Source organism: Mobula birostris, chromosome 13 (assembly GCF_030028105.1).
Source record: "Mobula birostris isolate sMobBir1 chromosome 13, sMobBir1.hap1, whole genome shotgun sequence".
Lineage (NCBI taxonomy): Eukaryota > Metazoa > Chordata > Chondrichthyes > Myliobatiformes > Myliobatidae > Mobula > Mobula birostris.
The window spans coordinates 4358578-4371180 of record NC_092382.1 but is presented as its reverse complement, the minus strand read 5'-3'; the positions used below and the strand labels follow the sequence as shown (position 1 = coordinate 4371180).

The 12603-nt window shown below is 44.5% G+C and overlaps 2 protein-coding genes across 3 annotated transcripts in view; one reads left to right on the top strand and one right to left on the bottom strand.

Annotated features, from left to right (window-relative positions):
• The window catches only part of LOC140208265 (uncharacterized), a 515327-nt gene that overhangs the window by 123947 nt on the left and 378777 nt on the right, over positions 1-12603 (top strand). The gene's annotated exons all lie outside the window — the stretch shown is intronic.
• Positions 1-12603, bottom strand: part of LOC140208262 (NACHT, LRR and PYD domains-containing protein 3-like) — a 38110-nt gene that overhangs the window by 15533 nt on the left and 9974 nt on the right. For both annotated transcript variants that reach the window (XM_072276832.1, XM_072276831.1), the window contains exons 2-4: positions 10758-10922; positions 2954-3045; positions 989-1155 (exon numbers count right to left, since the gene is read on the bottom strand). In XM_072276832.1, the coding sequence (XP_072132933.1) occupies positions 989-1155; positions 2954-2963 (177 nt within the window). In that variant the 5' untranslated portion in view covers positions 2964-3045; positions 10758-10922. The remainder of the gene's footprint in view (positions 1-988; positions 1156-2953; positions 3046-10757; positions 10923-12603) is intronic.

The window sequence follows — 12603 nt, the reverse complement described above, 5'->3', positions numbered from 1 at the left end:
ATGACTATGGCTAAGTCAAACTATGACAGAGTCACTGTTGATTTTCCCAGGGGGAATCTCTGGTGACCGCAGCAGGTTCACAATTAACTGCCCCGCTCCATGATGAGTCCAGTGTCAGCCTACAGCTGGGAACTAGCAGTGAGGAGCAGACAGTAATTACAGGACTTTTGTGCATGTCAGAGAGACCAAAGTCAAATGGTAGTAATACAGAGAGGGAAGGTTGGATTGAAATTGTCAGCTGTCGCATGTGGAATGTTAGCGTTGGGGATAATATGTGGCTCTTCACTAAAATTCAGTCTGGTGAGCAATAGGTGAATGTGTCCCAGTAACAGGAGGACCATTGGAAAGACATTTCTTGGTAATTCTGTGTTATCTGCAGATGCTTGGACGATTTTCAGTGATATTATTTTGCAGTTCCTAGTGCTAACAGGAACTGTGGTAATTACAAACTCAACATGGAACAGTGACAAGGAACAGAAGGTAACTGAACCATGAGGATTGTTGGAATATTTGATCAAATGAAAGAGGGTCAGTAGTTGAAAAGAGAGACGATATTCAGTCCTGCCTGTTCAATTGATGATGGAGTTGAAGGTAGACTCGAGAAATGAGCTGAGAAATAAGTTAATATATATTTGATTTGTGGGAAACCCGGGAGTAATCAAGAGAGTCTGCTGAATGGCCATTAAGGTCGAGCATTGGGAACATGATGTGATGTCAGTAGTTCTCTGTCCACTTGCAATGTCCATCAAGTGTCACGTCACCAAATTCACCTGTCAATCATTGTCTGTATCCTAACCTGTCTAAAAGTGAATGTGTTCAGTAATATTAACAGAGGCCTGGGTTGGTTTCTGCAAACAAAAACTCTGTTCTTGATGTTGACCACAAGCATTGCAGGACTTTCATAGCCCAGAGGTAACATTACACTGGTTCTGTCAGTCTGTGATTGATTCAGTAGAATCTAAACTCAGTCTATGTTCCTACCACTTACGTGATACTCTGGCCCGGTGAAGTGATCCTCGCCCATTAACATGAAGCTGACTCCCTCCACACCCTCCTCAATCGCCTGCTCCAGTCGCTCCATGTAGAATCTCGTCAACTGGAACAGTTGGTGATCCTCACAATTTGACAGGAAGGCCGAGATTGCGGAATTCAGATCTGTAGTCAGTCATAGAACGTAAAATATTTGAGTGTACGATGTGTATGCGGACACGATGCCAATTTAAACCAATCCCATCTTCAGGAACATGGTCAATATCCCTCCGTTCCCGGCCTACTCATGAGTTCAAACCCCTCTCAGATGCTGCTGAGTATCTGTTTCCAGTCCCTCCCTCGGCAGCTCATTCCAGACACCGATTACTCTCTGTGGAAAACATGCATCCTAAATCCCCTTTAAACTTTACCCTCTAACCTTGAACCTATTCACTCCAGTGCTTGATATTTGCACCAAGTCATGGACTATCGAACTTTGCTTTGCCCCTCATAAATTTATGAATTCTCTGAGATAGCGGTCTCAGACTCCGACGCTCCAGAGAAAGGAATCCAAGCTTGATCGACCTCTCCCAGAAGCCAATATTCTGTAATCAGGGTGAAACTCACCTGCACCCTCGCCAGAGCCTCTACATCATTCTCATGATATGGCTACCAGATTTGTGCACAATACTGAGATTGTCTCTTAACCACAGTTCATCCAGTTACAGCACAACTTTAAAAATTACGTACTCACACATCAACTCATCGTTAGCACGCTGCCAATTGTGTTCCCACTTTCAGGGAGCTATGCCCATCCATCACAAGACCCATCCACTCATCAGCCTTCCTAACGGTCCCAGCATTCACTGTGCACAGCGCTAGCAAACTTGATCTCCCAAGGTGCAACTCCTCACATTTGCCCGAATTAACTGTACTCGGTGACTTTCTGTTCATATTTCTCATGGGATGCTGAACATTTTGACAACAGTCCCAAATTTACACAACTCCGCCGAGTTGGTTAATCGACGAATCAATCCACCTACGTGATTCTTTCTATTTAATCATTTTGAGTAATACATAGTTTATTATTAAGTTATTTACATCACACATGACACATAGCGAGCCAGTAGCCTTGCGGAGATTACTGGTCACAGACCTTCACCCAGAAGAATGCTCCTCCATTCCTGCTCTATTTGATGTGGCCAAGACAACACTGAAATCAATGTACAAAGTCTCCGCTGAAGATTCCTCAAACCGAAACGTCGATTGTTCCTTTCCCTCGATAGGTGCTGCCTGACCTGTGAGCTCCTCCACCATTTTGTGTGTTGCCTTCCCTACTTACCCTCTTGTTTTACTTTAATCCTATTCACCAAGGACATTCAATGCCTCCGTAGCCCACTCAGATTCCCTGTTTAAAATTTCTCTGTCACTGTCTCCCGCACCCAGCCCGTTCTCCCACAATATAACGCTCCTTAACTCGGCCACAGAAAACACACCGAGAACTCCCCTCAGCTCCATTGAGCAACAACCCGGAAATCCGGGGGGAATTCACCACTGCCCTTCCAAACAGAAAACAGCATCTGTTTCTCACTGTCTGTTGAAGGCATTTCCCACATCACGATGTAACAAATACTGATGGAAATTCTGTCTGTTCCCTGGTCAGATACATTGCCCGCTGCTGTATTCCTGTCTGAGTTTCACCCATACCCACCTTATTCATGAGCTCCTTCCCCTTTCACTCAGGTGAAGATCTGCACGGTGAGCAGAGTGATTCGACCATTCCCGTTGTAGGTCCCTGCGCTGGACCTGGTGAATTGTTCCAGTGCTCAAGGTCGCTTTACCGGTAGGGTCAATGACCCCGTTTAATGGCACGTTTTGCTGTGCCCCTTTAGCGCCCAAGTTTATTCCTCTGAACTATTGATGATTTGACTACACGTGTACAATGATGACAGAGTTTTAATGACAGAGAGCCCAGTGAACATACCTGTGTACATTCTGACTCTGAATGACGTTGGTTGATTGTCGTCTGCTTGTCCGCCGTCTGGGTGGAAGAAAGCACCACCTGCTGGCGATGATCTGAATTACACAAATAAAAGAGTGAGTCAGTCAAGCCTGGTTTATACTCTGCGTCAACGCGTCGCCGTAAGCTCTGCGTCACCGCAAACCCTACGCAAATTTGATAAGGACCCCCACGCGACAGCTTGCATTGCTGCGACGCGCACCTCTCACAAAATTCAATCGCGCGTCGCGGCAACACAGAACGCAACAACTGTGATCGGTCCGCTTCATTGTATCGCATGTCATCCTACGCTGCAATAGCTTCCCATTGGGCGACTGAAGGGCAGGGAAGGAACTCTGGTTGTAATGCTTTCCATAAAGCTTTACAGACCTCCGAAATTGGACAGGTTGCTCTCTGGGAAGGATGTGATCGGTCGGTGGGAAGCCTTCAAAGAAGAAATTTTGAGAGTGCAGAGTTTGTATGTTCCTGTCAGGATTAAAGGCAAATTGAATAGGAATAAGGGACCTTGGTTCTCAAGGGATATTACAACTCTGATAAAGAAGAAGAGGGAGTTGTATGAAATGTATAGGAAGCAGGGAGTAAATAAGGTGCTTGAGGAGTATAAGAAGTGCAAGAAAATACTTAAGAAGGAAACCAGGAGGGCTAAAAGAAGGCATGAGGTTGCCTTGGCAGTCAAAGTGAAGGATAATCCAAAGAGCTTTTACAGGGTATATTAAGAGCAAAAGGATTGTAAGGTATAAAATTGGTCTTCTTGAAGATCAGAGTGGTCGGCTATGTGCGGAACCAAAGGAAATGGGAAAGATCTTAAATAGTTTTTTCTGCATCTGTATTTACTAAGGAAACTGGCATGAAGTCTATGGAATTAAGGGAAACAAGTAGTGAGATCATGGAAACTGTACAGATCGAAAAGGAGGAGGTCCTTGCTGTCTTGAGGAAAATTAAAGTGGATAAATCTCTGGGACCTGACAGGGTGTTCCCTCGGACCTTGAAGGAGACTAGTGTTGAAATTGCAGGGGCCCTGGCAGAAATATTTAAAATGTCAGTGTCTACAGTTGAGATGCCGGAGGATTGGAGAGTGGCTCAGGTTGTTCCGTTGTTTGAAAAAGGATCGAAAAGTAATCCGGGAAATTATAGACCGGTAAATTTAACGTTGGTAGTAGATAAGTTATTGGAGGGAGTACTAAGAGACAGAATCTACAAGCTTTTGGATAGACAGGGGCTTATTAGGGAGAGTCAACATGGCTTTGTGCATGTTAGGTCATGTTCGACCAATCTATTGGAGTTTTTCGAGGAGGTTACCAGGAAAGTGGGTGAAGGGAAGACAGTGGATCTTGTCTACATGGACTTCAGTAAGGCCTTTGACAAGGTCTCGCATGGGAGGTTAGTTAGGAAAATTCAGTTGCTGGGTATACATGGAGAGTTGGTAAATTGGATTAGACATTGGCTCGATGGAAGAAGACAGAGAGTGGTGGTAGAGAATTGCTTCTCTGAGTGGAGGCCTGTGACTAGTGGTGTGCCACAGGGATCAGTGCTGGGTCCATTGTTATTTGTCATCTATATCAATGATCTTGGATGATAATGTGGTAAATTGGATCAGCAAGTTTGCTGATGATACAAAGATTGGAGTTGTAGTAGACAGAGAGAAAGGTTTTCAGAGCCTGCAGAGGGACTTGGACCAGCTGAAAAAATGGGCTGAAAAATGGCAGATGGAGTTTAATACAGACAAGTGTGAGGTATTGCACGTTGGAAGGACAAACCAACATAGAACATATAGGGTTAATGGTAAGGCACTGAGGAGTGCAGTGGAACAGAGGGATCTGGGAATACAGATACAAAATTCCCTAAACGTGACATCACAGGTTGATAGGGTCATAAAGAGAGCTTTTGGTACATTGGCCTTTATTAATCATTATTAATCAAAGTACTGAGTATAAGAGCTGGAATGTTATGATGAGGTTGTATAAGGCATTGGTGAGGCCGAATCTGAAGTATTGTGTTCCATTTTGGTCACCTAATTACAGGAAGGATAGTAATAAGGTTGAAAGAGTGCAGAGAAGGTTTACAAGGATGTTGCCGTGACTTGAGAAACTCAGTTACAGAGAAAGGTTGAATAGGTTAGGACTTTATTCCCTGGAGCGTAGAAGAATGAGGGGAGATTTGATAGAGGTACATAAAATTATGATGGGTATAGATAGAGTGAATGCAAGCAGGCTTTTTCCACTGAGGCAAGGGGAGAAAGAAACCAGAGGACATGGGTTAAGGGTGGGGGGTGATAGTTTAAAGGGAACATTAGAGGGGGCTTCTTCACACAGAGAGTGGTGGGAGTATGGAATGAGCTGCCAGACGAGGTGGTAAATGTGGGTTCTTTTTTTAACATTTAAGAATAAATTGGACAGATACATGGATGGGAGGTTTATGGAGGGATATGGTCCATGTGCGGGTCAGTGGGACTAGGCAGAAAATGGTTTGGCACAGCCAAGAAGGGCCAAAAGGCCTGTTTCTGTGCTGTAGTTTCTATGGTGCTATGGTTCTAAATTATGGAGGACACATTTCGCACGAAAAAAGACGCTCGCGTCTTGTTTACCCTGACACTACCATGACCATGAAGCCTTGTGTGGGCGGGTGAGTGCACATGCGTGACGTGCGGGAATTGCCGAGCTGCACAGATACACCAACGCACAAGTATAAATGCTCAAAATGTGCGTAGGTTACGCCGTCCAGTTAATGCAGAAGTATAAACCACGCTTTACTCTGCCCTTCAAATTTAAAACACTTCTGTAAGATTGCTGCTCAGTCTCCTACTTTCCAGGGAGTAAAAACAGAGTGGTCATCCTCTCCCCAGAACTGAGGCCTTCTGGCCCTGACAACAGACTCGCAAATCGTCTCTGCACTCTTTCCACTTTACCCAAGCCTTTTGAAACATATAGCGGCAAGAACTATACTTTGTACCACAAACACAGTCTCACCAACGACTGATACAACGGTCCCATAGTGGTTAACACATGTCTTTACAGTTTGAATGACCCAGTTGCAATTCCCACCGCTGCCTGTAAGAGTTTGCAGGTTCTCACTGTGATCACATGGGTTTCCTCCAGATGATCTCGGGGGACCTAATGGGCAGCGCGGCTCACTGTATCTCAATAAAAAAATAAATAAAATAATTTCCCAAATCCAGCACTCAGTACCCTGACTGTTGAAGGACGACGTGGTAAACACATCTTCACTACCCCATGTTGCCGTATTGAGCGAACAGTGCACCCATACTCCACAATGCCCCCGTTCTGCGACAATCTCAGACCAATATTCAATGCAATATTCAAAATGAAACTGCAGAGCACCAGGAAAACCAAGGTAAAGTAAGGTTTGATGTTGATAGCATCCCTCAAGAATATGCAGTGAAGCTGGTAGAGAGAAGCCAGAAGAGCATTGCAAACAAAAAGAAGACCAGGAAAGCTAAATGGATTTCTGCGAAAGCTGAGCAGCGAAGAGAAGTGAAGGACATTGGAACAAATACCTCCAAATGAACACAACGTTCAAGAAGACAAAGGAGAGATAAGAAAACTTACTTAACAGACTGATGCAAAGAAGATGAAGAAACCAAAGAACTGGAAAAACAAGAGATCTATTCAAGAAGATTAGAGAAATCAAAGGAACATTTCATGCAAAAATAAGTATAGTAAAAGGCAAAGAAGGGGAGGCCCTTACAGAACCAGAAAATGTCAAAAAGAAATGGCAGGAATACACAGAAGAATTGTACAGAAAATATCCCAACAGCGAAGACACCAGCAATGACTCCCTCGACAATCTAGAGCCAGACATTCTGGAAAGTGAAGTCAAATGGGTGATAGAAAACATTGCCAATAAAAAGGCAACAAACATCACAGTTGCTGGTGAACGCAGCAGGCCAGGCAGCATCTCTAGGGAGAGGTACAGTAGATGGTTCGGGCCGAGACCCTTCGTCAGGACCAGCAACTTTGATGTCTGTTGCTTGAATTTCCAGCGTCTGCAGAATTCCTCGTGTTTGCGCCAATAAAAAGGCTGCAGGATGTGACAGGGGTCCAGTTGAATTGTTTAAAACTTTAAAAGATGTTGCTGTAAAAGTGTTGTATGCAATTTGCCAGCAGATCTGATAATCCTAACAATGGCCTTTAGACTGGAAAATAAAAGTTTATATCCCAATTCCCAAGAAGGTCAATGTAAAGGATTGTTCAAATTACCGAGCAATTTCACACGGTGGCAAGGTGACACTAAAGATCACGCAAGCAAGACTACAGCAACGTATGGAACGAGAACAACCAGATGTACAAGTTGGTTTTCGAAAAGGCAGAGGGACCAGAGACAAAATTGCTAACATATGCTGGATAATAGAGAAATCAGCAGAATTCCAGAGAAGTATTTATCTATGTTTTAATGATGAATCTAAAACCTTCAACAGTGTGGACCATAATAAACTATGGCAAATCCTTAAAGAAATGAGGATACCTGGGCATCTGATCTGCCTTATGAGAAACTTGTACGGAGATCAAGAAGCAACAGAACTGACCACGGAACAACAAACTGGTTCAAGATTGGGAAAGGAGTATGACAAGGCTGCATTCTGTCACCCTACTTATTTGATCTATATGCTGAACACATCATGAGGAATGTTGGTCTAGAGGACTCAAAATGTTGGAATCAAAATCACCAGACAAAAGATAAACAACTTCAGATATGCAGGTGATACTGTTCTAATGGCTGAAAGTGAGGAGGATCTGAGGAAGCTTCGAATGAAAGTGAAAGAAGAAAGCTGGCTCCTTGCTCAATATTAAGAAAACCAGGCAGTCCTATTAACTCCGTCGTATTAAGTGGAAAGGAAGTGGAAGCAGTGATGGATTTTGTCTTCCTCAGTTCAACAGTTTCTACATGGTAAATGCAGCTAGAAAATTAATCGGTGCTTACTCCTGGGGAGGGCAGCGATGGGAATTTAGAAAAAATACTGAAACGCAGACACATAACATTGTCTCCGAAGTCCGTAGAGTCAAGTCTATGGTATTTCTAGTTGTGATGTGTGGCTGTGAGAGCTGGACTGAACACAAAAGAATCGACGCCTTTCAACTTGGATGCTGGAGAAAAGTGTGAAGAGTTCGTTGGACAGCCAGAAGATCCAACAAGTCAATACTTGAAGAAACACTGCCAGACTGCTCACTAGGAGGCTTGAGAAGATGAAATATTTTGGCCACATCATGAGAAGACAGGATTCCTTGGAGAAGACTCTCATGTTAGGCAAAACAAGAAGGAGAGGATGACAGACACTACGATGGATAGATAATATTACTCAGACAATGGCTATGCCCTCGAGGGATCTTACCGAGGCAGTTTCCAACAAGAAGACTCGGTGTGCAGTAACGCTGTTGTATTTGGCTGTAGTCATGGGTTTTCATGTATGTTTTGAATGACGATTAAAGGAACATAAGTTGGACAATGATTGTATCATAAGCAAAATACAGAATAAATACAAATGTTTTCAGTCAATAACAGACTTGTAAATGTTGCATTTTGTCCCTCAGATAAATTGCTGATGCAGACAGGGAGCAACCATACTCCAAACATCTGTCCCCACAGCGCCCACTGGGACAGTCGTGTTGTGAGTGTTACTGGGACAGGCTGCTGGCCCAAGGTGGGTCTGTTTACTCCGCTGTTTAAACCCAGCCAGCTCAAACAAAAGGCAGCCACTGAGTCCCTGCAGCCCGTTGTGTCATAGAGAAAGATCGTGACTTGCTCTCAATATCCCCCCCCCCCACCCCCTGCACACTGCACTTGCTGGTCAACACTTTACCGGTGTCCGCTACAAATGTATTGAAGCCTTCGTCCTCGCCACTTCAGAGGAGATAAACCCCCTGTTCTCCCTCTTCAATCCGTCGCCCTTGCAGCTCCTCTAACTCCATGGCGAGGAAGAGCGGCATTGAAGCAACAAGCTTGTTGGATATTTCCCAAGAGTCAGTTTAGGAAACAAGTGGCGGGGTCTCGAGAGGGAACTCCTTAATGACAAACCCCATATTCCCATTGGTTGGTATGCTAAATTGGCATTTGCTGTCACCAATGAGAGACAAGTAAATCTCACGTCACTTCACGGGAGATACCGGGCACGCGCAGCGTCAGCACGGGAGCGCGAGGGTGACGGCGCTCCGCCAGAGGGCGCGCGTGGGCAGTGGGAGGGGTGGTGAGCTGGAGCGCGCGGAAGATGGGGAGACTGTCGAGTCAGTGACAGAGACCGCGGGAGCCTGGCCCTCGGTCCCGTACCGTGCTGGCCAGCTCACCGAATGAGTCATGGTCGATCCGCAACCCGCTGCGGTACAACACTAACTCATAAATATCCATGTATATACCTAATCAATGTAGTGTTTCTATTCAGTTCCACAATATAATTAATATGCAGAAGTTATATTGGCTTACACTAATTAAACTGTCAGAACTTTTCTAATCAACGCACCAAATGCATAAGTGGACCACTCGGCTTTCCGAAGGTGCTGCTGATCTGATTCAAACTTCCGTTACACATTCCCCCATGTTCATCTGGAAAACACTTCAACACCACTCTTTATAAAGAAACTGGGCTCTGAAATGGAATCAAAGGCTTTACTTTCACTGGTCTGTGAGCAGAAAGAGTTCCTGACTCCCGTGATTAATACTGGTAAAAAAAAAACAGGAGAGTGAGAAGGGGAGTCGGGGGAGGGAGAGGGGAAACTGATGCTGCTTTTCATTACATGATGCCCTATCCACAGCTAATCCTTCCGCAGTCTCTCTGAACATTGCATCTTCCTTAATATCAACGGCTTCATCATCTGACTCAACAGGCTGCTTCCCATCCCTCAACGACTGAGTTTAAACCGACTCCGGCAGCTGTAGCAGTCCTGGCTGCGTGGACATTCGTTCATCTCAAGTCAGATGTAACCTGTGCCTTTGCTACAGGGTCAGATGGGAACATTGCAAAACCTACTTCTGCTTGAGCACGGATTCTGACAATTTTTTGGTAAAAAAAAATAGTTTATGACGCCAGGGTATGTAAGTATTATTTATTGGTTGGCTGTTGCTAGTTAGGACTGAATGAAATGTGGTGCTGGGACATTTGGCTTCAAGAGGGTTTGCTCTTAGCAGAGGCTTGCACGACGATATACTTGAGGGCAAGTATATCATTGCAGCTTGCAATAGACGGGGGAATTAATGACATGTTGCTGCAGTTCATGGTACGACACCCCGAGCTACCTGCCAGCCTAGTCATCATATGGGAGCTGAAACATGGGAGGATGAACCCTGGGCGCCCTCTCAAGACTATGGTCAACACGGTCCTAGAAGACAGCGGCACGGCTAATGTAGGTGAACTGAACACACTGATGAGGCAGACGGAGCAGTGGGGAGTCCGTCATCGTGCCTGACGCCGGCCCCCTAGGCCTGAGTAGATGTAGTAGTAGTCATGGTAATTCCACATTTCTGTTATCACTACAGCAGGAAACAACTGCGGCGTCTAATAGAGGGAAGAAATTCTAAACGCATTTCACAGACAAAGCAAGGAAAAATCGGAAGTGACAAGTTTGAAATGAGCAAACAATATGAGGGAATGTGCGTGGCTTCACAGAGCTGATGCCGACAGCATATTAGCAGATCTGGAATGATTGCAACTGACATAACTGGCACATCTAGGTTTATTTAGTCTCATTCCAGCTATTTCCTATTTTCCTTGGTACAGAAGTGCAATGTCTAAAGGACCAATGTTAGAGTAAATGAGACTCACCAAACTTTCTCCTGGCTGAATTAATGGAAACTTCGAGTCAGAAGGGTTCTCTCCAGTTGATGCTCTCAGTCCTCGGGCTGGTTCCATTCTTGCTGTTCCCTCATCTTCAGTTGTGGTTCGCTTCCAGTCGTGGGCTTTTCTTCCAATAAACCTCTCACCGCAGGTCTAAATTTAACCAGACAGATAATGAAATATGTTACTAACACAAACAAGAACAAAGCATTAACCTGAAATTTAAATCTTAATACAGATATGATCTGAGTGAAGAAATCTGGAACTGTCCCTCACACTTTACATAACCTGTCTTGGATACAAAAGAACAGACAGAAAATTCTGGAGGAACCCATCAGGCCAGGCAACATGTGCACGTTGACTCTACTCTCTTCCATTAATGCTGCCTGGTCTGCTGAGTTCTTCCAGCATTTTGTGTGTGTTGCTTGAATTTCCAGCATCTGAAGATCTTCTCTTGTTTGTGATGGGATACAAAGAAGTCATCGTTCAGTCATGTTATAAGATACAAGTTATAATACATAGGAGTAGAATTAGGTGATTCGGTCATTCCAGTCTGCTCCATAATCAATCACGGAGGATGTTTTTTTTTCCAACACCATATTCTTGCTTCCCTGCTATAACACTCGACCTATTTAGCAATCCAGAACATGAATATACCGAACGATAGCCTCCACCACCCTCTGTGGCATCAAATTCTACAGATGAACCAACCTTTGGCTGAAGTAATTGCTCTCGTCTCAGTTTTAAAGTGAAGTCTGTTTATTCTGAGGCAGCACTCTCAGATCCCAGACTCTCCGTCTAATCAAGACACCCTCTCCATTCCCAGTGCATCCAGACTTGCTGTTATTCAGTTGGTGTAAATAATCACCCCCGCCCTAACTTCCACCCCCCACCACCACCAAACCCCAACCACCATCCCTCTGAACTCCACTGAACACAGGCCCAGGTCCATCAAATGCTCCACATGCATAATGCTTATTCCTCAGATTATTCTTGTGAACCTTGTTATCAACAGCTGTACTGAATACATTTCCGGGGAAAACAGGACAATTGGTACCAGGATAATGTACTGGGAAAAGCTGTGCCTTCTTTACTCTTCTGTCAACTCTCACAAAATGTTCCAGGATGAATGTAACACAGATAAACTGGAATCACTAGAAATGCTCAGCAGGTAAGGAACAGCTGTGGGGAGAGGAAAAAAGTTAGCAATTCGGTTTCTTAACCTTTCATCAGAATGGATTCAAACATCATCCAGTTTTTAGTGGAAAATCTTGGGTTGTTCTCCATGGAGTGGTAGGAACTGAGGGAAGATCGGATGGAGGTTTATAAGATTATGAAAGACATAGATAGAGTAGACGGGGAGTATTGTTTCACTGGTTAGAAATGTCTAATACCAGAGGACATGCAATGAAGGTGTGAGGGAGTAGTTGCAAAGGAAATGTTAGGGTAAGTTTTTCTACTCAGAGAGGTGTGGATGCCTGGAATGCATTGTCTGTTATGGTGGTGGAAGCCAACACATTGGAAGCTATTAAGAGATGTTTAGGTAGGCACATGGGTGTGAGGAAGATTGAGAGGATATGGACATTGTGTACGTAGGCGTCATTATTTTTTTTTGGGGGGGGGTTGATTTACTTTTTATCTGGTTTGGCACACCATTGTGGCCGATGTGCCTGTTCCTGTGATGTACTGTTCCATGTTCTGTTCTATCTTCAGCATCTTGAGTTTCCCTTTGACTCCCACTGGCAGATAGACAGGTGACAGTGAGGGGGAATTTCCAAAAGTGAATTGAATTCTGAAACCCCGGTCTATTTCTACTGGGGCAAACACAAAATAG